Genomic DNA, 23,082 nt, shown 5'->3' with positions numbered 1-23,082 from the left:
AAAACAACATAAAAGAATATCTATCTAACACAATTTAGAGAGTTTGCTTTGCGTACTTTCTGTCCGTATTCATTTCCTGTTTGTGTTTCTCAGGAACCGTCGACATTAGCTTCATGGACCCTGTGGTAATAGGAAGAAATATATTCCACGTCACAAATGACACAGTGAGTGGAATATTTGGCTACATCCAGGACGTGCTCTGTGCCATCATAGACATGATACTGGATGTATTCAAAGGTATTCAGTGCCTCCATATTGTCTCATTTGTGATGTTTGTGGCTTAATATTTACAGTACATCTTATATTCTGTATATACTGCTTATGCATTTTACAGACTTTATTAGGAATGTATTTTTAGATCAACAGTAACTCTTTTTAGCTTGTTATGGATGTTGTCCACTAAACAAAAACTTATATAACTTATCTAACTTTGACAATGCATGCTTTTATAAGGAAAATGTTGGCCTTAAACACATTTTTCTAATGTCTGTGTAACTGTCAAGTACATGTATGTTTAATGAAGTACTTTACTGCACCTTTGACCTGAGTGTGTGTTGTCCTCAGGAACCACTGACATTAGCTTCATTGACCCCGTGGTTATTGGCAGAAATGCCTTCAGTGTTACTAATGACTTTGTGAGTGGACTATTTGGCTACATCCAGGGCGTGCTCTGCGCAGTCTTGGATGTCATACTGGACACGCTAAAAGGTACACAGTCTGCCAAGACATCACCTGATACAATGCACACACTGCAGGTTTCCCAGACTTCACGAAGGATTGTTTTATTTTCTCTATTATTTTCTCTGTTGGTTAGATATCCAGCATACCTTGGGATTTAGCCCCGTGTCAGTTTTTAAGTCAGCAGTAGAAATCACCAAAGAGCAGACAAACCTGCTTGCGAGCTACATCTCCTCAACACTGATTGGTGAACAAGGTCTGTTTTAGCCTACGTCATTATCAGAAAATTGGTTACATGTTATCCTTACGGCAGCTAAGCTGATTTTCTAAATAAAGACAAAGCAGCTTTTATTCACTGTCTGGTGTTTTTCATTTTCAGGAATCATGCCTGAAGTGTCCATTGACCCAATGAAAGTTGTTGAAGATGCTGTGTCAGAGCTCACAGACAAGAAGGATTTGCTCTTAGCTTACATGTCAAGCATGATTGTTGGTGATCAGGGTATGGCTATTAGTATTAGATGTTCAGTACTATTAATTAGGAAATATTAAAAATCCATCTGCTAAATATTTTCTATGTTTCAGGGGAACCTGTCACCACCCCAGGTGTAAATGTAGTAACAGAAAAAGGTTTCTGCTTTAATCCACTCAGAAATATTCTGATAAACATTTATGATTGGCAGGTTTTCACAAAATGTCTTTGTTTCTTTTAGATGAAGCTGTACCTTCCCCATCTGATATCAATTTAGTAAGAAGGAAAGGTAATGACAGTATTTCTTCTGTTTTCCATTGCAGTAATACAGAAAAGGAAATATTACATTAAAAAAAAGAAGCTAAGTGTCTTTTTCCATGTGTTAATACAGGGAAATTTCTGCCTCCATTTGAAAAAGGTAAGAAAATATCTTCGTTAAAGACATTTAAAATGTGCTTTTAAACTTGCACAATGTGTGTTGCAAGCAACTAGACTGCATAGATTTTTTGATTTTTGTTTGTTTCTTGCATGTTTGTACAGACTTGTGTTTTTCAAGGGACATTATTCAATCTGTTTTCAAGTCTGCCTCATGGTATGCCTTACTGTTCAGTGTAACCCTGAAGATCTATGAAACTGCGTGCCACTGTGTTTGAAAAATACTCGATTTGTACTCATTACATTATAGCATGGACAAACATGCATCATATCTGTTCTTCATTCTGTTATTCTAATTGTCATTAAGCTGCTACATTGTTATGGATTGGTTTACTTCATTCCTCCCTTTCTTTGTCACACTGACCATTTGTTGTAATATTTTACAGAACTTCGCAGTGATATGTCTTGACTCAGTCATCATGTTTTTCTGTGTAACATTGTGCATGACCATGTGTGTCCTTCAGACTTGCATTCCTTTGTTGCTCTTTCTCGCATTTTTTGTGCCACTGACTGGTTGCCTCCTGTTTTTGACCATTTACACTGTTGTCATATGTATATCCTTGGATCGTCCGGACTGGATTGCATGTGTTTTTGTATACTTTTTACCTGTGCATGTAACTATTAAACACACCACATGTTGCAAAGATAGCATTCACAATACTTTTACACTGTATTTACCATTGTAGCCAGTTTTGATACATCATGTTCCTTTGGTCCTGTGGTTTTATATAAACGATTTGATCCAGCCAGCTCCTTCATTAAGATCATCACGGCACTGTAGCCTAATTTGATCAAGTACTCTGCTGTAATGAGTGGCTAAACATATAGCTCAGCTGCAGTTTGTACCAGCTACTTCAGGAAGTTACAAGGCATTTAAAAAACACTTTAAAAGAAGCTAAATAGAAAAGAAACGAGATATAAAATAATTCCTGCTTCAATTTATGAAGCAATTTTAAAAATCCACTAACTGCAATCTGTGGTGTATTCATGCTGTAATGTTGCTATGATTTTGCACCATTAAAATCACCCTATAAAGAAATGAAGATCACATAAGAGGGATGATAAGGTTCGTAATACAGTTACAGAGATCATGCGTGCTGCCAAAGATGAAGCTGCTCCTGCTGCAGAGATAAAAGAAGACTCCGAGATGGCACCCACTGAAGCAGATGTGACAGAGGAAGATGATGGTATTCACATGATTTTTGTTTCTTTCTTTTTTTTAAAGTCACATTAATTAAGTTAAAAACAGACACTAAATTTATTGCTATCACATCACTAGCAAGACACACTGAAGAACCAGAACTGAGACCATCACTGAAGGAGGAGGAAAAGCTTGATGATGACACCAAGGAGGAGGAAGAGGAAATTGGAGAGGGTGATGATGACGAAGTTCAAATAAAGGATAATGCAGAACAATTAATAAAAGAAAAAGAGAATAAAGAGGTGATAGAAGGAGGAGGTGATGGTAGAGGTGAAGACCAAGAAAAGAGAGACACAAAGACAGATGAATTTGCGATAATTGTAAATGATGAAGTGATACAGCACAAAGGGGTGGTAGAAGATGAAGAGGTGCAGGAGACAAAAACCAAAGACATTTTGGTAGAAGATGATGAGGAGAGCAAAACTGAAGAAACTATTGTGGATAAACATGAGAAAACAAAAACTGAAGACATTTTTGACCAGGCCAGAACTGACGATGCTTCAGTAGAACATGAGGAGGTAGAAGAAGAGGCCAAAACTGAAGATGATTTGGCAAAACATGAGGAGGAAGAAGAGGAAGCCAAAACTGAAGATTATTTGGCAAAACATGAGGAGGAAGAAGAGGAAGCCAAAACTGAGGATTATTTAATAGAGCATGAGGAAGAAGAGGAAGCCAAAACTGAAGATTATTTGGTAGAACATGAGGAGGAAGAAGAAGAAGCCAAAACTGGAGATTATTTAATAGAGCATGAGGAGGAGGAAGAAGAAGCCAAAACTGAAGATGATTTGGTAGAACATGAGGAGGAAGAAGAAGCCAAAACTGGAGATTATTTAATAGAGCATGAGGAGGAGGAAGAGGAAGCCAAAACTGAAGATGATTTGGTAGAACATGAGGAGGAAGAAGAAGAAGCCAAAACTGGAGATTATTTAATAGAGCATGAGGAGGAAGAAGAAGCCAAAACTGAAGATTATTTGGTAGAACATGAGGAGGAAGAAGAGGAAGCCAAAACTGGAGATTATTTAATAGAGCATGAGGAGGAAGAGGAAGCCAAAACTGAAGATGATTTGGTAGAACATGAGGAGGAAGAAGAAGAAGCCAAAACTGGAGATTATTTAATAGAGCATGAGGAGGAGGAAGAAGAAGCCAAAACTGAAGATGATTTGGTAGAACATGAGGAGGAAGAAGAAGAAGCCAAAACTGGAGATTATTTAATAGAGCATGAGGAGGAGGAAGAAGAAGCCAAAACTGAAGATGATTTGGTAGAACATGAGGAGGAAGAAGAAGAAGCCAAAACTGGAGATTATTTAATAGAGCATGAGGAGGAGGAGGAAGAAGAAGCCAAAACTGAAGATGATTTGGTAGAACATGAGGAGGAAGAAGAAGAAGCCAAAACTGGAGATTATTTAATAGAGCATGAGGAGGAGGAAGAGGAAGCCAAAACTGAAGATGATTTGGTAGAACATGAGGAGGAAGAAGAAGAAGCCAAAACTGGAGATTATTTAATAGAGCATGAGGAGGAAGAAGAAGCCAAAACTGAAGATTATTTGGTAGAACATGAGGAGGAAGAAGAGGAAGCCAAAACTGGAGATTATTTAATAGAGCATGAGGAGGAAGAGGAAGCCAAAACTGAAGATGATTTGGTAGAACATGAGGAGGAAGAAGAAGAAGCCAAAACTGGAGATTATTTAATAGAGCATGAGGAGGAGGAAGAAGAAGCCAAAACTGAAGATGATTTGGTAGAACATGAGGAGGAAGAAGAAGAAGCCAAAACTGGAGATTATTTAATAGAGCATGAGGAGGAGGAAGAAGAAGCCAAAACTGAAGATGATTTGGTAGAACATGAGGAAGAGGAAGAAGCCAAAACTGAAGATGATTTGGTAGAACATGAGGAAGAGGAAGAAGAACCCAAAACTGAAGATTATTTGGTAGAACATGAGGAGGAAGAAGAAGCCAAAACTGGAGATTATTTAATAGAGCATGAGGAGGAGGAAGAAGAAGCCAAAACTGGAGATTATTTAATAGGGCATGATGAGGAAGAGGAAGCCAAAACTGAAGATGATTTGGTAGAACATGAGGAGGAAGAAGAAGCCAAAACTGGAGATTATTTAATAGAGCATGAGGAGGAGGAAGAAGAAGCCAAAACTGAAGATGATTTGGTAGAACATGAGGAAGAGGAAGAAGCCAAAACTGAAGATGATTTGGTAGAACATGAGGAAGAGGAAGAAGCCAAAACTGAAGATTATTTGGTAGAATATGAGGAAGAGGAAGAAGCCAAAACTGGAGATTATTTGGTAGAACATGAGGAAGAGGAAGAAGCCAAAACTGAAGATGATTTGGTAGAACATGAGGAAGAGGAAGAAGCCAAAACTGAAGATTATTTGGTAGAACATGAGGAAGAGGAAGAAGCCAAAACTGAAGATTATTTGGTAGAATATGAGGAAGAAGAAGAAGAAGCCAAAACTGAGGATGATTTGGTAGAACATGAGGAAGAGGATGAAGCCAAAACTGAAGATTATTTGGTAGAATATGAGGAAGAGGAAGAAGAAGCCAAAACTGAGGATGATTTGGTAGAACATGAGGAAGAGGAATCCAAGACTCGTGATATTTTGGCAGGATATGAAGAGGAAGATAGTGAGCTTCCCAGTATTTTGGTAGAAGCTGAGACGGAGGCAGAGGAAATTAAAACTGAATACATTTTTGAAGATCAAGAAGAGACTAAAATCAGAGACGAGGAGGAGGAGGAAGAGGAGGAGAAAAATGAAGACGTAGTAGAATATGAGGATAGTGGGGAGAAGGGGCCAGAAGAACCTATTGTAGTAGAACAGGAAGAGACCAACACTGAAGAGCCATCAATGACACACCTTAAAATACTGTTATCTGAGAAAATCAGTAATGACAGCGCTGTACCTGAATCTGCTGATGGTGAGGAGGAAGAGAAAGAAACTTTTTTTCCTGTTTACGAGGAGGATAAATACTCCAACATCCTTGATGATCATGATGAAAATAACAACAACAGCGAAAGCAGAAAGACTGAACCTAAACGAAAGAGGAAGGCCGATGTTACCCTTGAGAGATTTGGAGGACTCAAATTGTCTCACAAAGCAGAAGGCCACAACAAATATGAAAAAGGTACTAAACTCTTCCCCTCACATATTTGTCATCATGTTTTTCATTATGAGGCTATGAAAATACATGATGCATGTATTAAGTAATGTTGTGTTTTATGTGGAATGGCAGTGTTAATTTACATGCTCTTTGAATAGTTGGTAATGACAGGACTAAAGTTATTCAGACCTAACATGTAATGTGCTGAATGATTCATTTAACTTTTTTTTAATTTTTAATGTTTAATATTTTATGTCACAGTTTTTCTTCTTTGGGCTAAAAATGTGTGAATGTTTTTTCTAACTTTTTGAAACATCAAGTATTGGAAGAGTATTTTATGCCACGTATTTTTCTTTTTATAATTGTCTTAGAAAATCACTATTAGTAGTATTACTAATGAAGATATGGTAATAATAGATATTTAAAAATACACCATAAACATACCCAATGTTACATACCATATATATATAAAAAAAAAAAAAAAGTATTTGGCACAAATTTGTAATTTGTCTGCAATTATTTGAAAAATACCCTGCCTGCAATTACATTTGTTCAACTTTATATTTAAGCTTGTAACAGATATTTAAGCCAATATAAGTAACATAATGAAGTAAATGCAGAATAAACACAAAGAATGTATGCTTAAATTCAAAGAGATTTTTAATAGTCATTGTCAATCTAACACAGATTCTCTCCTAACAATAGAAATATAAATAACAAAATGTAACACTTTAATGCTGAATTTCAAAAGGGTGCACAAAAGTCAATATTTAAAACACAAAAAGACAGCTGAAAACCCAGAGTGGTGAACATTATTCTCTCCAAAGCAGCAATTTGGCTTAGTCCTTTACACTCAGCCAGTTATTGAGGCAGACTATTTTGTTGACATCATCTGAAGACAAAGAAGCACTCCTCTTTTGAATGATGTGACCTGAGAGTGAGAATAATCTCTCACAAGGCACTGTGGTTGCAGGGGTTGACAGGTATTTGCATGCAATAGGTGCCAGCCTGGCATGTGCTCCTTCTCTCTTTAACCACCACTGTAGTGGACACTCCTCTATGTCTATTTTGGGCTCTGCTTTGTACCGATCCAGACAGCGATCTATAGAGTCTTCCTCTTCCTCTGAATCTGAATCTGAAGAACCCAGCAAGCAGATGGCGATCTTTCTCTTTTTTGGTGATGGTTCCTCTGTTGTCTGAGCAGATGGTTGGTGTGCATGCGTCTCTGCCATCACAAGGTCATGTAATGAAGCCCACACCTCTCTTCTTTCATCTTTGGAAACACACTTAAGGTCTTTAAACCTGGGATCAAGGGCAGTAGCGATCTTCAGCCATGTCAGATTGATGCTGTCCCTCCGCTGAGCTAGGTCTGTGGTAAAAACCTTCTTAAACCTCAAAACGTAGACTGGGTCATCATCTGAGAGCTCCATAACCCTGAACAAATAACACAAGGCTGGCAACACCACGGAGCAGGAGACATACTGCTTCCCCCCCAGCAGTTCGGTCACATATCTGCAATAGAAAGAACAAAAGTTGTAAACAAGCCTATATTTTTATATTAATCACACAGAGACAAACTCACAGAGGTGGAGGGGGAGAACATACCTGAAGACGGAGCTAGAACACAGAACACAAAGGTAGACGCCCACACACACATGATAAACAAAATGATTTACCTGCAAGGTTCAAGTAGTTCCTCCAGCTTTTGCAGTATGTCAAACTCCTGGTCGGTCAACATAGTCACCATGCTGTTTTGCTGAGCCAGGATGGTGGTCAGCACAGATTTGTTTCTCTGGATCCGCTTGATCATCTCTAGGGTGGAATTCCATCTTGTTGGAACGTCCCGAACAAGTGGTTCTGTTTTTTGTCCATGTGCAACTTGCTGTTCCTTTAATTCCTGAGCGTTCGTTGGACTCTGCTTAAAATGTCCAACAACCTTGCGACATTTGGCCAGAACCCTTTCAAATTCACTGTCGTTAAGAGAAACTGTGATCGTTCTTTGCAGAATGTGGGCCGTGCAGGGCATGTGTTCAAATGGAAGTAGTCTGGCGGCTGCAACCATGTTACGAGCACTGTCGGTGCCAAACGTGGTTAACTTGTCCTTAATTTTCCATTCATTTGCAACACTCAGAAAATGGTCAGCACACGCCTCAGCACACTGTCGCTCTTCAGTTTTACTCACTGTTAGTGCAAACGATTGTAGTGTCCAGTCGTTATCAATAAAATGCGCCGTGACGCCAGAGTAGTTATCGTTGTTCACCGAAGTCCAGCGATCTCCTGTGAGAGCGACATTCCTTACTTGCACAAGCTTGCTGGACCGCTGATCCCTCTGGTCCTCATACAAAGTGTGCAGTCTCGACACGATGGTTCCTCTCGAGGGAAGATTATAACGCACGTCTCCTGATGCAACGCGAATGACTTCTCTCAGTCCATCATCTTCTACTATGCTAACTGGTCGGCAGTTTTTAGCTATCCAAACAACCAAAGAATTGGTTAGCTTTTCACTCACATGTTTTGTTATCCGTCCACGAGCACCATAATCCTGAGGCGTAGATTGGCAAGATCCCGTAGAGGTGGATTCTGGGTGTTTTGCTCTCAGGTGATAGCACAGAGACGAATTGCTTCTGTGGTACCTGAATTCAGCTTTGCAAATTGTGCACGTTACTTTCGTTTTGTCCAACAAGCCGTTAGGCAACTTCTTAAAGTAAAACTTCCCCCCCAAAAGCCCGTCCTTATCCATTGTTGCGTGTTTGCTTATAATAGCGTGGTAACACTTCTTCTTCGTCTAATTATTTCCGGCAGGCAAAACGCCAGAATAGCACAATGCTGCCCCCTCCTTCAGAGCTGCCGATGAGTTAAAAGGTCTTGTATTACAGGGGGAAACTGCGTTATTATTTTTTTTAACGCGTTAAACATTTCACATTAATCTCAAAAAATTAACTCGTTAATTTTGACAGCACTAATATGTACAGGTAATCTTCTGTATATGAGCATATGTCCTAGAGTGGGTTTCATTAAGATCCCATAGAAGTATTTTGTGTGCCCAATCAATTTTCAGGCAGACACACAGTGATAAAGTTGTACATTTCCAAAACATCAGGCTGATTACTTTTAACAGTATGACGACGATATTGTGGCGTGTTTGTAATCATAGTTTTTTTTAACACTGTGATGCTTCTAGTGCTTTTGCAAGCATGATTATTTGTCATGTTAACTGTATTACAAGTCCAGAAATTAATTATTGTATGCTGAATATTTTTGAATATTTCTGTATGCTGTATTTCTGTATATCTAATATACTTTAGTTCTGAAAGAAGCAAAGGAAAGACATGCAATAGAAGAAGTTAAAGATGGCATTATTAAAGGTACATTTTTTGAAACTGTGCATGTCTTTGATTTTTCTCAGCTTATTTTTTTCTAATATTAAATTGTAAATATTTGTGCCAATTTGCCACGGATAATCTTGTGAGGATGCATTGCTGCTTACAGATCTCAAAGCTGCAGCCCCTGTGATGGAGAAGAAAAAAGATAAGGAAGCCAAAGAGTTTGAAACAGTAGCAATAAAACCAAAAGAAGTAAAACTAAAGGAGAAGCCCGAAGTTGACACAAAACCTCTTAAACTGAAAGAAAAGAAGCCCAAAGGTAATAACGTTATATTTTGAAATTACAAAATACTGTTCAGAAGTATAAATAGACTTACAAAATATGAAAAATAAATACAAAATATATACAACCAGTACAAATGTATACCAGTAACTTCTCCACACAAATGATATTCCCTACAGAATATATTAAACTGACACCTAAATTGTTGCTTTTAGAAGAAGAGCCAGTAAAGAAGCTGCTCAGAAAAGATGTAAAAGAACTGCCCAAAGAAAAGAAAAAAGATGTCAAACCTAAAGATGAGAGGGAAGTGAAAGAACCTCCCAAAGGAAAGGACGAGGCGAAAAAACCAATTCACGCAGAGGTCAAAGCAACAAAACCACCTAAGAAGGAAACAGATCTCAAGAAGATTTCCAAAGAAAGGAAGAGGGTAATGAAACCAGCGACAGAAGAGGAACAAGTCAAAAAACCTCCAAAAGAAGAAAAGGAAATCAAGAAAACACCTAAAAAAGAGAAAGAATTAATTAAAGCTACCAGAGAAGTTAAAGAGGAAAAGGAACCAATAAGACAAATAAAGGAACTCAAGAAATCACCCAAAGAAGATAAAAAGATCAGAATACTAGAAAAAATAGAGACAGAAGTAACCCAACATCCTAAAGATGAGAAGAAACCACCTACAGTAAAGACAGAACTTAAGAAACTTCCTGAACAAGACAAAGACTTGAAGAAATCTCCCAAAGAAGAGAAGGAGAGAAAACGGATTAAAGAAGAGGAAAAATCTCCCAAACAAGAGAAAAAAGTTAAGAAACCTGTCAAAGAAGAGAAGAAAGAGGAGAAACCTCTTAAAGAAGAGAAACCTGAGAAGGAACATCTCAGAAAAGAGAAGGACAAGAAGAAACCTCTCAAAAAAGAGAAGGAAGAGAAGAAACCTCTTAAAGAAGAAAAGGAAGAGAAGAAACCTCTCAAAAGGGAGAAGGAAGAGAAGAAACCTCTTAAGGAAGAGAAACCTGAGAAGGAACATCTCAGAAAAGAGAAGGAAGAGAAGAAACCTCTTAAGGAAGAAAAAGAAGAGAAGAAACCTCTCAAAAAAGAGAAGAAAGAGGACAAACCTCTCAAAAAGGAGGAGAAACCTCTCAAAGAAGAAAAGGAAGAGAAGAAAACTCCCAAAAAAGAGAAGGAAGAGAAGAAACCTCTTAAGGAAGAAAAGGAAGATAAGAAACCTCTTAAGGAAGAGAAACATGAGAAGGAACATCTCAGAAAAGAGAAGGAAAAGAAGAAACCTCTTAAGGAAGAAAAGGAAGAGAAGAAACCTCTTAAGGAAGAGAAACATGAGAAGGAACATCTCAGAAAAGAGAAGGAAGAGAAGAAACCTCTTGAAGGAGAAAAGGAAGATAAGAAACATCTTAAGGAAGAGAAACATGAGAAGGAACATCTCAGAAAAGAGAAGGAAGAGAAGAAACCTCTTAAAGAAGAAAAGGAAGACAAGAAACCTCTCAAAAGGGAGAAGGAAGAGAAGAAACCTCTTAAAGAAGAGAAACCTGAGAAGGAACATCTCAGAAAAGAGAAAGAAGAGAAGAAACATCTTAAGGAAGAAAAGGACGAGACGAAACCTCTCAAAAAAGAGAAGAAAGAGGACAAACCTCTCAAAAAAGAGGAGAAACCTCTCAAAGAAGAAAAGGAAGAGAAGAAACCTCTTAAGGAAGAGAAACCTGAGAAGGAACATCTCAGAAAAGAGAAGGAAGAGGAGAAACCTCTTAAGGAAGAGAAACCTGAGAAGGAACATCTCAGAAAAGAGAAGGAAGAGGAGAAACCTCTTAAGGAAGAGAAACCTGAGAAGGAACATCTCAGAAAAGAGAAGGAAGAGAAGAAACCTCTTAAGGAAGAGAAACCCGAGAAGGAACCTCTCAGAAAAGAGAAGGAAGAGAAGAAACCTCTTAAGGAAGAGAAACCCGAGAAGGAACCTCTCAGAAAAGAGAAGGAAGAGAAGAAACCTCTTAAAGAAGAGAAACCTGAGAAGGAACATCTTGAAAAAGAGAAGGAAGAGAAGAAACCTCTCAGAAAAGAGAAGGAAGAGAAGAAACCTCTTAAGGAAGAAAAGGAAGAGAAGAAACCTCTTAAAGAAGAGAAACTTGAGAAGGAACATCTTAAAAAAGAGAAGGAAGAGAAGAAGCCTCTTAAGGAAGAAAAGGAAGAGAAGAAACCTCTCATAAAAGAGAAGGAAGAGGAGAAACTTCTTAAGGAAGAAAAGGAAGAGAAGAAACCTCCCAAAAAAGAGAAGGAAGAGGAGAAACTTCTTAAGGAAGAGAAACCTGAGAAGGAACATCTCAGAAAAGAGAAGGAAGAGAAGAAACCTCTTAAGGAAGAGAAACCTGAGAAGGAACATCTCAGAAAAGAGAAGGAAGAGAAGAAACCTCTTAAGGAAGAGAAACCCGAGAAGGAACCTCTCAGAAAAGAGAAGGAAGAGAAGAAACCTCTTAAGGAAGAGAAACCCGAGAAGGAACCTCTCAGAAAAGAGAAGGAAGAGAAGAAACCTCTTAAGGAAGAGAAACCCGAGAAGGAACCTCTCAGAAAAGAGAAGGAAGAGAAGAAACCTCTCAAGGAAGAGAAACCTGAGAAGGAACATCTCAAAAAGGAGAAGGAAGAGAAGAAACCTCTTAAAGAAGAGAAACCTCAGAAGGAACATCTTGAAAAAGAGAAGGAAGAGAAGAAACCTCTCAGAAAAGAGAAGGAAGAGAAGAAACCTCTTAAGGAAGAAAAGGAAGAGAAGAAACCTCTTAAAGAAGAGAAACTTGAGAAGGAACATCTTAAAAAAGAGAAGGAAGAGAAGAAGCCTCTTAAGGAAAAAAAGGAAGAGAAGAAACCTCTCAGGAAAGAGAAGGAAGAGGAGAAACTTCTTAAGGAAGAAAAGGAAGAGAAGAAACCTCTCATAAAAGAGAAGGAAGAGGAGAAACTTCTTAAGGAAGAAAAGGAAGAGAAGAAACCTCCCAAAAAAGAGAAGGAAGAGAAGAAACCTCTTAAGGAAGAGAAACCTGAGAAGGAACATCTCAGAAAAGAGAAGGAAGAGAAGAAACCTCTTAAGGAAGAGAAACCTGAGAAGGAACATCTCAGAAAAGAGAAGGAAGAGAAGAAACCTCTTAAGGAAGAGAAACCCGAGAAGGAACCTCTCAGAAAAGAGAAGGAAGAGAAGAAACCTCTTAAGGAAGAGAAACCCGAGAAGGAACCTCTCAGAAAAGAGAAGGAAGAGAAGAAACCTCTCAAGGAAGAAAAGGAAGAGAAGAAACCTCTCATAAAAGAGAAGGAAGAGAAGAAACCTCTTAAGGAAGAGAAACCCGAGAAGGCACCTCTCAGAAAAGAGAAGGAAGAGAAGAAACCTCTTAAAGAAGAGAAACCTGAGAAGGAACATCTTGAAAAAGAGAAGGAAGAGAAGAAACCTCTTAAGGAAGAAAAGGAAGAGAAGAAACCTCTCATAAAAGAGAAGGAAGAGAAGAGACCTCTTAAAGAAGAAAAGGAAGAGAAGAAACCTCTTAAAGAAGAGAAACCTGAGAAGGAACATCTTAAAAAAGAGAAGGAAGAGAAGAAACCTCTTAAGGAAGAAAATGAAGAGAAGAAACCTCTCAGGAAAGAGAAGGAAGAGAAGAAACATCGCAGAAAAGAGAAGGAAGAGAAGAAACCTCTCAAAGAAGAGAAACCTGAGAAGGAACATCTTAAAAAAGATAAGGAAGAGAAGAAACCTCTTAAGGAAGAAAAGGAAGAGAAGAAACCTCTCAGAAAAGAGAAGGAAGAGAAGAAACATCTTAAAGAAGAAAAGGACGAGACGAAACCTCTCAAAAGGGAGAAGGAAGAGAAGAAACCTCTTAAGGAAGAGAAACCTGAGAAGAAACCTCTCAGAAAAGAGAAGGAAGAGAAGAAACCTCTTAAAGAAGAGAAACCTGAGAAGGAACATCTTAAAAAAGAGAAGAAAGAGAAGAAACCTCTTAAGGAAGAAAAGGAAGAGAAGAAACCTCTCAGAAAAGAGAAGGAAGAGAAGAAACATCTTAAAGAAGAAAAGGAAGAGAAGAAACCTCTCAAAGAAGAGAAACCTGAGAAGGAACATCTCAGAAAAGAGAAGGAAGAGAAGAAACCTCTCAGAAAAGAGAAGGAAGAGAAGAAACATCTTAAAGAAGAAAAGGAAGAGAAGAAACCTCTCAAAGAAGAGAAACCTGAGAAGGAACATCTCAGAAAAGAGAAGGAAGAGAAGAAACCTCTCAAAGAAGAAAAGGAAGAGAAGAAACCTCTCAGAAAAGAGACGGAAGAGAAGAAACCTCTCAGAAAAGAGAAGGAAGAGAAGAAACCTCTTAAGGAAGACAAACCTGAGATAGAACATCTTAAAAAAGAGAAGGAAGAGAAGAAACCTCCTAAGGAAGAAGAAAAGAAGAAACCTTTAATAAAACCCATTGAAGAAAAAGAAATTAGCCATCCTTCAAAAGAGAAGAAACTACCTGAGAAAGGAGTCACGAGACTGCCCAAAGACATTAAGAAACCATTCAAAGAGGACAAGGAACCTCCTAAAGAAGCGATAGAAATTGGGAAATCTCCTAAAGAAGAAAAAGTAGAGGTTCCTCCCAAAAAAGAGAAAGAAGTGAAGAAACCCTCTAAGGCTAAAACACCACATATAGAGGAGAAAAAAGTCACCCACCCTCCAAAAGTAGAAAAAGAGGAAAAGGAACCACCGCTAAAAGAAGAAGAGACAAAAACTCTTAAAGAAGAGAAAGAAGTTAAGAAATCTAAGGAAGTACCTTCCGAAGATGAGACGGAGAAGAAACAACCAAGAGAAGAGAAACATTTCAAAGAACAAAAGAAATCCCTTAAAGATGAGAAAGCAGAGAAAAAATTACACAAAGAAAAGGCAGTCTTAAAAACATCTAAGGAAGAGATGGTTGAGAAAGTAGAGAAGGAGGTGAAGACCACAGAACCAAAAGAAGTAACAAAACCTCCAAAGGAAAAGAAAGAAGTGAAAAAACCCTCAAAGGATGACAAAGAAGAAATAAAACCATCCATGGAGGAGAAAGAAATTAAACCTATAAGAGAACAAAAGGAAAAAGAAGTTAAGGAACAATCTAAAGATGAGGTTCCATCCAAGGAAGCAAGGGGAGAAATACTTCATCCAAGGAAAGAAAAGGAATCAAGAAAGCCTTTGAAAGAAACAAAAGATCAAGAAAAACCACCCAAAGATGCTGAGCAAGTAAAGAAGATTTCAGAAGAGCCAGAAAAGATCATCAAAGAGAAGAAACCAACAGCAGAAATTTCTAAAGAGGTGAAAGAGGACATAAAGAAAGAGAGACCTTCTAAAGAAAGGGCAGTACCAAAGGAGTCAGCAAAGGAAAAACAAGTAGTTAAAGAACCAACAAAACCTTCTAGAGAGGATGAAAAAGAACCAAAGAAGCCTATCAAAGAAGAAAGAGAACTGAAGAAGCTCCCCAAAGAACCTGTCGAAAAGAAACCTTCCAAAGAAAAGAAAGAGGAGATTCACAAAATAGAAAAAGTTAAAAAGCCTTCCAAAGAGGAGAAAGAAATCAAGACTCCCAAAGAAGACAAAGAACCTGTGAAAAAAAGAATCACAAAGACAGGTACATGTACAGTACAGAGGTTTTATTTTCATAATGTAAAGATCCACAACACTATTTCCTCTGATTGGCTGCCCCTCAGAAACAAAAGATTTGAACAGTGAGAAAGAGGATATTAAGGATATCATGTCTCTATCGAAGAAAAAGAAAAAACTCATTTGACTCATTACAGTAAATATCTTTAAAACGTTGTTTGTTCTTTTGGATGAATGTTGTTGACCCGTAAGAAGAATAGTGATGTATAGTTTTCATAACAATATAATATTTAGATGCATTTATTTTGTGGGGAATATAATTAATCCGTTTTCTAAAAATGTTTGAAGCAGCTTTTCCTTTTTACTTTAGAGCCCAAAAAGCCTGTAAGAGGAATTAAAATTGTCAAGAAGGAGGTTGCATCTGTTCTTAAGAAGGAACATCTCAATGTTACAAAAGCAGGTGAGACTATGCTGGACTATTGGTTAATATATGTAAGGCATGAATCACCGCATTTTCTTGTTTTCTCTGCAATGTGGAAGTTAAAGCTATTCTGAGGGAGATATAATGTCTCATTGATTTTTCAAGTCATTCAAGAAATACATTTAAGCATGTTCTAATTCGTACTTTGTTTGCTGACACTGACAGTGTAATGCCTAATGAGAAAAGATTTTCATGCGGAATATAAAAAAATTAAAAGAAAGTGTTAATGCATAAGCAACAATCTTTAGAAATCGATGTCTTATTTTCCACTAGAAGCAGCTCCGAAGGAGCCTAAGAAGGAGCCAACGCTAAAAGTAAAGCCTACACCTGTAAAACCAGGTAAGGTAAATATGATGATGGAGTTGAAAATTGAACTCAAACAACGTGCCAAATCTAAACATATTTTCATATTAGAGCATAAAGGTAGCACTAGTAAATAAAAGAGGTAATGCTGCTAAGCTATTACAGTCTCTGCAGCACTTTACTGATATTTTATTTGTCTGTTGCTCAGTTTAATAAATTATATGGAGCAGTATACTTAATTACTAGCAAATTACATATTCTTATCAATTCCTGTGTTATTTTCTGTTTTTAGATGCTGAGGTTACAAAAGAAAGAGTAAAACGAGCTCCTTCAGAGAAGGGTAAATATACTTACCTTTATGACAGTGTCAAGACTTAAAGGCAGAAGAGTCACAGGTCTATGGAATTAAGTGGACACTACTACTGACACCTGCTAACTCTTATGGAGAATGTTCCTGTGCATCCGTTTTATGAATATCACTAACGATTACGTTCCAGATGTTTTAAAGTCTGAACTGTAAAAATAACCAATCAAAGCCAGAGTTATGGTAAGTTTATGCACTTGTGTTGTGTCACAGAAGCACCAAAGAAAAAGGCTAAAGCACATCCTGCAAAGAAAGGTAATGTTCACATATTACATTGATAATCTTCTGATCACCAAAAGATAAAATGATTGCATTATCCTGCTGTTAAAAAAATGTATTTTTCATATACAGAAGCTGTTGCTCCAAAAGAAAAGCCCAAACCAGCGATCTTGGCTAAAGGTAGGTGTGGTGCATATTTTGATGCACAAAGAAACACCAACTTAACTATACAGGCTGCATGCAAATCTCACAAATAGTTGTTTTTTTCTTGACAGAACAACAAGGTACTGCTAGAAATGCCTCACTGGTGAAAGAGAGGGTTAAAATTGTGCCTATGAAGAAAGGTAATCTACTTTTATTTTATGTTACACTGATTTCAGATTTTTGCATCCCACTGTTCCTAATGATATTCTCCGTAACCTGATGTCTGTTCTTTGTTCATCAGTGGTCAAGATGCCAAAAGAGAAAGTCAGAGCTGTCTCTGCAAAGACAAGTACGTACAGTATATTATGTCAATGTCAAAGATCAAAATTTTAATAACATGAAAGAGGTCTGGATGTCATACTGAGCATCACGTTCTGTGTTTTTAACATCAGCTGAGGTTTCAAAACAGAAGCTCAAACCAGTTGTAACCAAGAAAGGTAAGAAACAGTTATCATTGAGTTTCAGTATTGTCCTGTCTTTCTCCCCTGAGCCTGGTCCTGCTGGATATTTCATCCTCTTAAAAGCAAGTTTTTCCTTCCCACTGTCGCCAAAGCACTTGCTAATAGGGGGTCATCGGATTGTTAGGGTTTGTTTTCTTTGTATTATTGTTGGGTCTTTACCTTACAGTATAAAGCACTCTGATCCAGCTGTTATTGTGATTTGGGGCTGTATTAATTAAACTGAACTGAATTATTGTGTAGCGCTGAACCTAAAATTTCTTTACTTAGAGCCAGCTCCAGTTAAGACAAAACCAGCCCCAGCTAAAGGTAAGCTGATGCTAACCTTTCCTTTAAATAGTTTTTGAAAGTAATCAAGCTTTTGATTTTCACACTCTTTTCTCTGTCACAGAGGCAGAAGCACCACACAAAAATGTTACTCTAACAAAGGAGAGGGTGAAGGTGGTGCCACTGAAGAAAGGTGCATCTCTTTGTTTAAGCAGCTGTTCTTGTGTGATTACCACCATGCACTGTTATTATGTTGTTGTTGTTGTTGTTGTTTTTATATACATTTTTACAATTATTGAATACTTTCTGAATGTTTCCAAACATAACCTGCCAACTTTTTTCCTCTCTGTTAGTGCCTGTAACTCCGAAAGTAAGAGCCAAACCAGAACCAACCAAAAAAGGTAAAAATAGTGACTGAACATTTTACTAGTCAAATAGTATCTACCAATACTAATACTAATTCCAATACATAGATTTAGAACTTAACAATGTTTTTGAATGTGAAGTTTTTGTATTTCTATGCACGTTTTTGTATTTTTTTTATACAGCATCATAGTTTGGAATAATCACCTGTGACTGTAATAATAGAAACCAGATTATTGTCCTCTGCAGTAAACTGGACCTTATGTTTTCTGTTGCTATTGTTTAGAAGCTGAGGTTCTTAAGAAGAAGAAAGCTGAGCCAGTGACTCCCAAAAAAGGTATCCTTTTAGCTTTTCACCTCTTTCACAGGTCTTATTTTTCTTTTAATTATCTAACAGGTAGAACAGCAGTATTTCAGTGGTTTCTCACCTTTTTATAAATATAATTCAAGTTAATTGGAGCATTTATTATTCTAGCAGCTGTTACCAAGACAAAACCATCACCTGCTGAAAAGAAGAAAGGTATACAGCAGAATCGTGTGTTGTTTTGCTGTAGAAACATCACACGCAGCACTGTGCTGATATTAATTCGGTCATGTTCAACCCACGTCACATCACGACTGATTCGCTGACATGTAGCTGCTGACGATATGCTTCGCTGACACATGATAATGACCCAACTAAAAATGCTCAAAGTATCATAATCTGCTTTTATTTTGCTTAAATTATTATGTTACCGCTGAGTTTTGTCCTTTTCAAGTTGGTCATTTTCATGTTTCAGCATTCTTCAATACATGCTTGATTGACAAACTAAGTATGAATGCTGTGTCACAGTGTCTTATTTTCTGCAAGACTGAACCTAAAATTTCTTTACTTAGAGCCAGCTCCCATTAAGACAAAACCAACCCCAGCTAAAGGTAAGAGCAGACTTAACTTTGTTAATCATAATTTTAAAATGTACTCAGGCTTTTGATTTTCATACTCATTTATCTTTGACAGAAGCACCACACAAAAATGTTACTCTAACAAAGGAGAAGGTGAAGGTGGTGCCACTGAAGAAAGGTGCATCCCTTTGTTTAAGCAGCTGTTCTTGTGTGTTTTTATACCAACTTTCTAAGTTCAGAATACTTTCTCAATGTTTCCAAACTCAAACATTTTTCCCCTCTGTTAGTGCCTTTGACACTGAAAGAGAGAGTTAAACCAGAACCAACCAAAAAAGGTAGAAACAGTCATATATGAGAACATTTTGTATTCAATTTTAATTATTTATCTACAGTACTGTGCAAAGGTGTTAAGCCGCCACTCATTTCTATATATTTTGCTTCCAAAGAACCAGACTATTATGGAACTTTTTTTAAGTCCTGTGTCTTTTCCCCTCACCCCCAACCGGTCAAAGGGGATGACCCTTTGACCGGTCCAGCTGAGCCTGGTTCTGCTGGAGGTTTCTTCCTGTTAAAAGGGTTTTTTTCCTTCCCACTGTCACCAAAGTGCTTGCTCATAGGGGGTCATCTGATTGTTGGGGTTTTCTCTGTTTTCTCTGTATCATTGTTGGGTCTTTACCTTACAATATAAAGAGCCTTGACACAACTGTGGTTGTGATTTGGCGCTATATGAATAAGTACATTGAATTGAATAAAAAGGCACCTTACTCAACTTAACTCCAGGGTTGACTCAATGTTACGGCTACACATATCAGACAATTTGGCAAATTATCTTTAGATCCTTTGCTTTCGATCAACCAGAACACCCGTATAGGTGCTGGAAACTTTATTAATGGTCTGGTGTAAAAACAAATCATTTGTTCTAATTTTTTTAGTTAAATCTACAAAGAAAAAAGTTTAAAAAAAATAAATAAATAAAAGCACAGTACTCTAGATTTTAACAGTCAGACTTTAAACAGCATTTTATTGTCTTTAAAACAGTTTTTGGTTGTTGTTTTGGATGACTGATGTGGACCTGTAAGAAAAATTCATTAGCATTAGCTGTACTCACACAGAAGGAAACCTACATTGAGCCTAAAAGGGAAATGGACTTATAGGCTTTATTTGTTTTGTGGAGGATAAAAATGTTTCCTTTTCACTTCAGATGCCAAAAAGCCTGTAAGAGGAATTAAAATTGTCAAGAAGGAGGTTGCATCTGTTCTTAAAAAGGAACAGCTCGATGTTACAAAAGCAGGTGAGACTATGCTGGAATACTGTTTAATGTAAGGCATGAGACACCACATTGTCTCGTTTTCTCTGCAATGTGTAAGTTAATGGTTGACGATATAGTGTCTCATTGATTTTTCCAAGTCATTCAAGAAATACATTTAAGCATGTTCTAATACACACTTTGTTTGCTGACACTGACAATGTAATGCCGAATGAGCCTAAAGACTTTCATGAGGGATATAAAAAAATCAAAATAAAATTTTAATTCATAAGCAACAATCTTTAGAAATCAATGTCTTATTTTCCACCAGAAGCAGCTCCCAAGGAACCTAAGAAGGAGCCAACGCTAAAAGTAAAGCCTACACCTGTAAAACCAGGTAAGGTAAATATGATGATGGAGTTGAAATCAATGCCCAAAATCTAATAAAAGTCAATATAAAGAGCCTTGATGCATCTGTGGTTGTGATTTGGTGCTATATGAATAAATAAACTGAATTGAATAAAAAGGCGTTGTGGCTTCACATAACAGACAACTTGGCAAAACATCTCTAAATCCTTTGCTTTTGATCAACCAGGAGACCTGTAGAGGTGCTGGAAACTTTATTACTAGTCTGTTGTAAATTAAATCATATCCTCTACAAAAAGTGCGAAAAATAACACAGCACAGTATCTAGATTTTAACAGTCAGACTTTTAATAACATGAAAGAGAATTTGAATTTTATACTGAACATGAGGTTCTGTGTTTTTAACATCAGCTGAGGTTTCAAAACAGAAGCTCAAGCCAGTTCCAATCAAGAAAGGTAAGAAATAGTTATCATTGAGTTTCATTGTGTCTCTGTAACACTGAACCTAAAATTTCTTTACTTAGAACAAGTTACAGCTAAGCCAAAAATGTGTTCAAGCTTTTGATTTTCACACAATTTTCTCTGTCACACAAAAATATTTTTCTGAATGTGAAGTTCTGTTGCTATTATTTGTTTAGAAGCTGAGGTTCTTAAGAAGAAGAAAGCTGAGCCAGTGACTCCCAAAAAAGGTATCCTTTTAGCTTTTCACCTCTTTCACAGGTCTTATTTTTCCTTTAATTATCTAACATGTAGAACAGCAGTATTTCAGTGGTTTCTCACCTTTTTATAAATATAATTCAAGTTAATTGGAGCATTTATTATTCTAGCAGCTGTTACCAAGACAAAACCATCACCTGCTGAAAAGAAGAAAGGTATACAGCAGAATCGTGTGTTGTTTTGCTGTAGAAACATCACACGCAGCACTGTGCTGATATTAATTCAGTCATGTTCAACCCACGTCACATCACGACTGATTCGCTGACATGTAGCTGCTTCGCTGCCATGTGATAATGACCCAAGTAAAAATGCTCAAAGTACCATAAGCTGCTTTTATTTTGATTAAGTTATTATGTTACTGCTGAGTTTTGTCCTTTTCAAGTTGGTCATTTTCATGTTTCAGCATTCCTCAATACATGATTAATCAATAGATTGAGTTTATGCACTGTGTTGCTTTAGTTTTGCAATTAGCTATCAGTGATAACAGTCATCACTCTTCTCATATGACCTCTTTTCTTCCCTTTCTCTTTAGAAGCTGAGGCTAAGCCAGTTCCTGCTAAGAAAGGTGAATTGCTTACAATCCATGGTTATTATTTATTAAAGTGAATTATTATTAACACTTTCATGCTTTTTTTTTATCAGAGCCAGAGGTTACAAAGGAAAAACTGAAACCAGCTCTTGAAAAGAAAGGTATATGTTTGATTTAAACTCTTTAAATAGTCACATATTCTATTTCTGTTATAGATCATACACACTCTATACTGTTTAAGTAGTTCTTTAAAAAAAAAGTTGAAAATGTTATTTTTCCCTGTTTTACAGCTCCTAAAGCAGAGGTCGAAGCAAAGAAGGAAAAGATTAAATCCCTTCTAAAGACAAAAGGTAGACTGCCATTGTCATCTGCATGTAGATGCTTTTTATTATGTAGTACCATTAGAAAACTATCACAAAATAATGATAATGGTGTAGATAAACACTGATTATCTTTACATATCATACCTTTTTGTTTTATTACTCAGAGCCAAAAGTACCAGAGGTAAAAGCAAAACCAGCTGTAAAAAAAGGTAATTTATAAAACTCTTTGGTGTTATGGGCAACAAGTAGAATCATTGTTTTGTTCTTTAAAGACTGAGCAAAGACTTATCTAGGAATCCTCTATAGAAGAAATCTACCAGTGGATTTGATTTAATGTGCAAAAACAGATCGTTGGCTCTATCGCAGCCACATGGACCCCCGAATACTCCACAAAGTCAGAAGCAAACCAAAGAAAAGTAATTTCTACTAAGGAAAAGGAATGTTTTGTATAATTAAAATTACATAATAGGCCTATTTCATATCTGAAAAGATGACAAAACAAACTAAAAATGTGTTCTGGCTGTTTGTAGAATGGACTAAATCAGTAATTTAAAAAAATAATTGAAGCTTTCACACTGCAGAAAGTGGTTTGAGCTGCTATAAGTATTGTTTAAAAGTAAGCTAACTGTGGCTTCTGCAGTAAAATTCTTCAGGTTGATTGCTAAAATCTGACCAAAGTTGTTCTTTTACAGAACTGGAAACACCTAAAGAAAAGGCCAGGCCTGCTGCAGTAAAGAAAGGTACAGTGCAAAGTTTTACACTTTATTTATGACACTGTGGGTACAGGGCTTTACGGCTACGTGTAATGTCAGGATACTGTCACAAATTTGAGATTTTCCGATGTCTTAAATACACTAAAATACTTCCAACTGTATGATTTATCGATTGCATTTTTGTCCCTGATGGCACAGCCATGTTGAGGGAAAAGACCAAACCAGCCCACGTGAAGAAAGGTACATGTGGTGCTTCAGTGCAGGCAGCACTTCATACTTCATGTAACCATCAGTGGTAATCTGATTACAACATGAAGGCCCCTCTAAATGTAGATAAGTAACTTAGAGGGGAAACAGCTAGTTTGCTTATAAAAATTAAGTAACCGTTAAACACGCTGCTGCTGATAGTTGAGAAGATTTTCTTGCTGGGTGTGAAATAGTCAACCAGACATCTAAGTAAAGAGCTTCAAATGAAAATCCTAAATTAGCAAAGATTATAGGCAACTGAATGGCCAGCAAGGAAATGATCTCAAAGTTATTTAATCTGCCATCAATAAAATATTTATAGGTTGATGTAAA

The 23,082-nt window shown here is 37.1% G+C and overlaps 2 protein-coding genes across 3 annotated transcripts in view; one reads left to right on the top strand and one right to left on the bottom strand.

The window, feature by feature from the left end:
- The window catches only part of LOC146686327 (uncharacterized), a 30,688-nt gene that overhangs the window by 3,520 nt on the left and 4,086 nt on the right, over window positions 1-23,082 (top strand). The window contains exons 7-45 of one of the 2 annotated variants that reach the window (XM_085440854.1): window positions 94-237; window positions 565-708; window positions 815-934; window positions 1,058-1,177; window positions 1,261-1,305; window positions 1,389-1,436; window positions 1,539-1,565; window positions 2,662-2,769; window positions 2,862-5,912; window positions 9,194-9,253; window positions 9,378-9,530; window positions 9,710-15,097; window positions 15,440-15,529; window positions 15,824-15,889; window positions 16,146-16,193; window positions 16,431-16,472; window positions 16,569-16,616; window positions 16,712-16,780; window positions 16,882-16,929; window positions 17,033-17,077; window positions 17,369-17,407; window positions 17,490-17,558; window positions 17,719-17,766; window positions 18,015-18,065; window positions 18,204-18,248; window positions 18,605-18,643; window positions 18,726-18,788; window positions 18,898-18,945; window positions 19,812-19,901; window positions 20,188-20,253; window positions 20,633-20,677; window positions 20,860-20,910; window positions 21,049-21,093; window positions 21,471-21,503; window positions 21,581-21,628; window positions 21,758-21,817; window positions 21,955-21,999; window positions 22,483-22,530; window positions 22,702-22,743. In XM_085440854.1, coding sequence (XP_085296980.1) covers window positions 94-237; window positions 565-708; window positions 815-934; window positions 1,058-1,177; window positions 1,261-1,305; window positions 1,389-1,436; window positions 1,539-1,565; window positions 2,662-2,769; window positions 2,862-5,912; window positions 9,194-9,253; window positions 9,378-9,530; window positions 9,710-15,097; window positions 15,440-15,529; window positions 15,824-15,889; window positions 16,146-16,193; window positions 16,431-16,472; window positions 16,569-16,616; window positions 16,712-16,780; window positions 16,882-16,929; window positions 17,033-17,077; window positions 17,369-17,407; window positions 17,490-17,558; window positions 17,719-17,766; window positions 18,015-18,065; window positions 18,204-18,248; window positions 18,605-18,643; window positions 18,726-18,788; window positions 18,898-18,945; window positions 19,812-19,901; window positions 20,188-20,253; window positions 20,633-20,677; window positions 20,860-20,910; window positions 21,049-21,093; window positions 21,471-21,503; window positions 21,581-21,628; window positions 21,758-21,817; window positions 21,955-21,999; window positions 22,483-22,530; window positions 22,702-22,743 — 10,839 coding nt within the window. The remainder of the gene's footprint in view (window positions 1-93; window positions 238-564; window positions 709-814; window positions 935-1,057; window positions 1,178-1,260; window positions 1,306-1,388; window positions 1,437-1,538; window positions 1,566-2,661; window positions 2,770-2,861; window positions 5,913-9,193; window positions 9,254-9,377; window positions 9,531-9,709; window positions 15,098-15,439; window positions 15,530-15,823; window positions 15,890-16,145; window positions 16,194-16,430; window positions 16,473-16,568; window positions 16,617-16,711; window positions 16,781-16,881; window positions 16,930-17,032; window positions 17,078-17,368; window positions 17,408-17,489; window positions 17,559-17,718; window positions 17,767-18,014; window positions 18,066-18,203; window positions 18,249-18,604; window positions 18,644-18,725; window positions 18,789-18,897; window positions 18,946-19,811; window positions 19,902-20,187; window positions 20,254-20,632; window positions 20,678-20,859; window positions 20,911-21,048; window positions 21,094-21,470; window positions 21,504-21,580; window positions 21,629-21,757; window positions 21,818-21,954; window positions 22,000-22,482; window positions 22,531-22,701; window positions 22,744-23,082) is intronic. The other variant, XM_085440855.1, reaches the window with a different exon arrangement.
- LOC146686328 (E3 SUMO-protein ligase ZBED1-like) lies at window positions 6,531-8,673 on the bottom strand. The gene is made up of 2 exons (XM_085440856.1): window positions 7,565-8,673; window positions 6,531-7,400 (listed from the first exon to the last, which is right to left on the bottom strand). The coding sequence occupies exons 1-2, from the start codon at window positions 8,626-8,628 to the stop codon at window positions 6,728-6,730; spliced, it is 1,737 nt and encodes a 578-aa protein (XP_085296982.1). The 5' UTR covers window positions 8,629-8,673; the 3' UTR covers window positions 6,531-6,727.

This window comes from Copadichromis virginalis, linkage group LG19 (assembly GCF_057382275.1).
Source record: "Copadichromis virginalis isolate Kocher_CV1m ecotype Utaka linkage group LG19, C_Virginalis_male_GT1.1, whole genome shotgun sequence".
Classification (NCBI taxonomy): domain Eukaryota; kingdom Metazoa; phylum Chordata; class Actinopteri; order Cichliformes; family Cichlidae; genus Copadichromis; species Copadichromis virginalis.
This window is presented reverse-complemented; position numbering and strand designations above follow the sequence as displayed.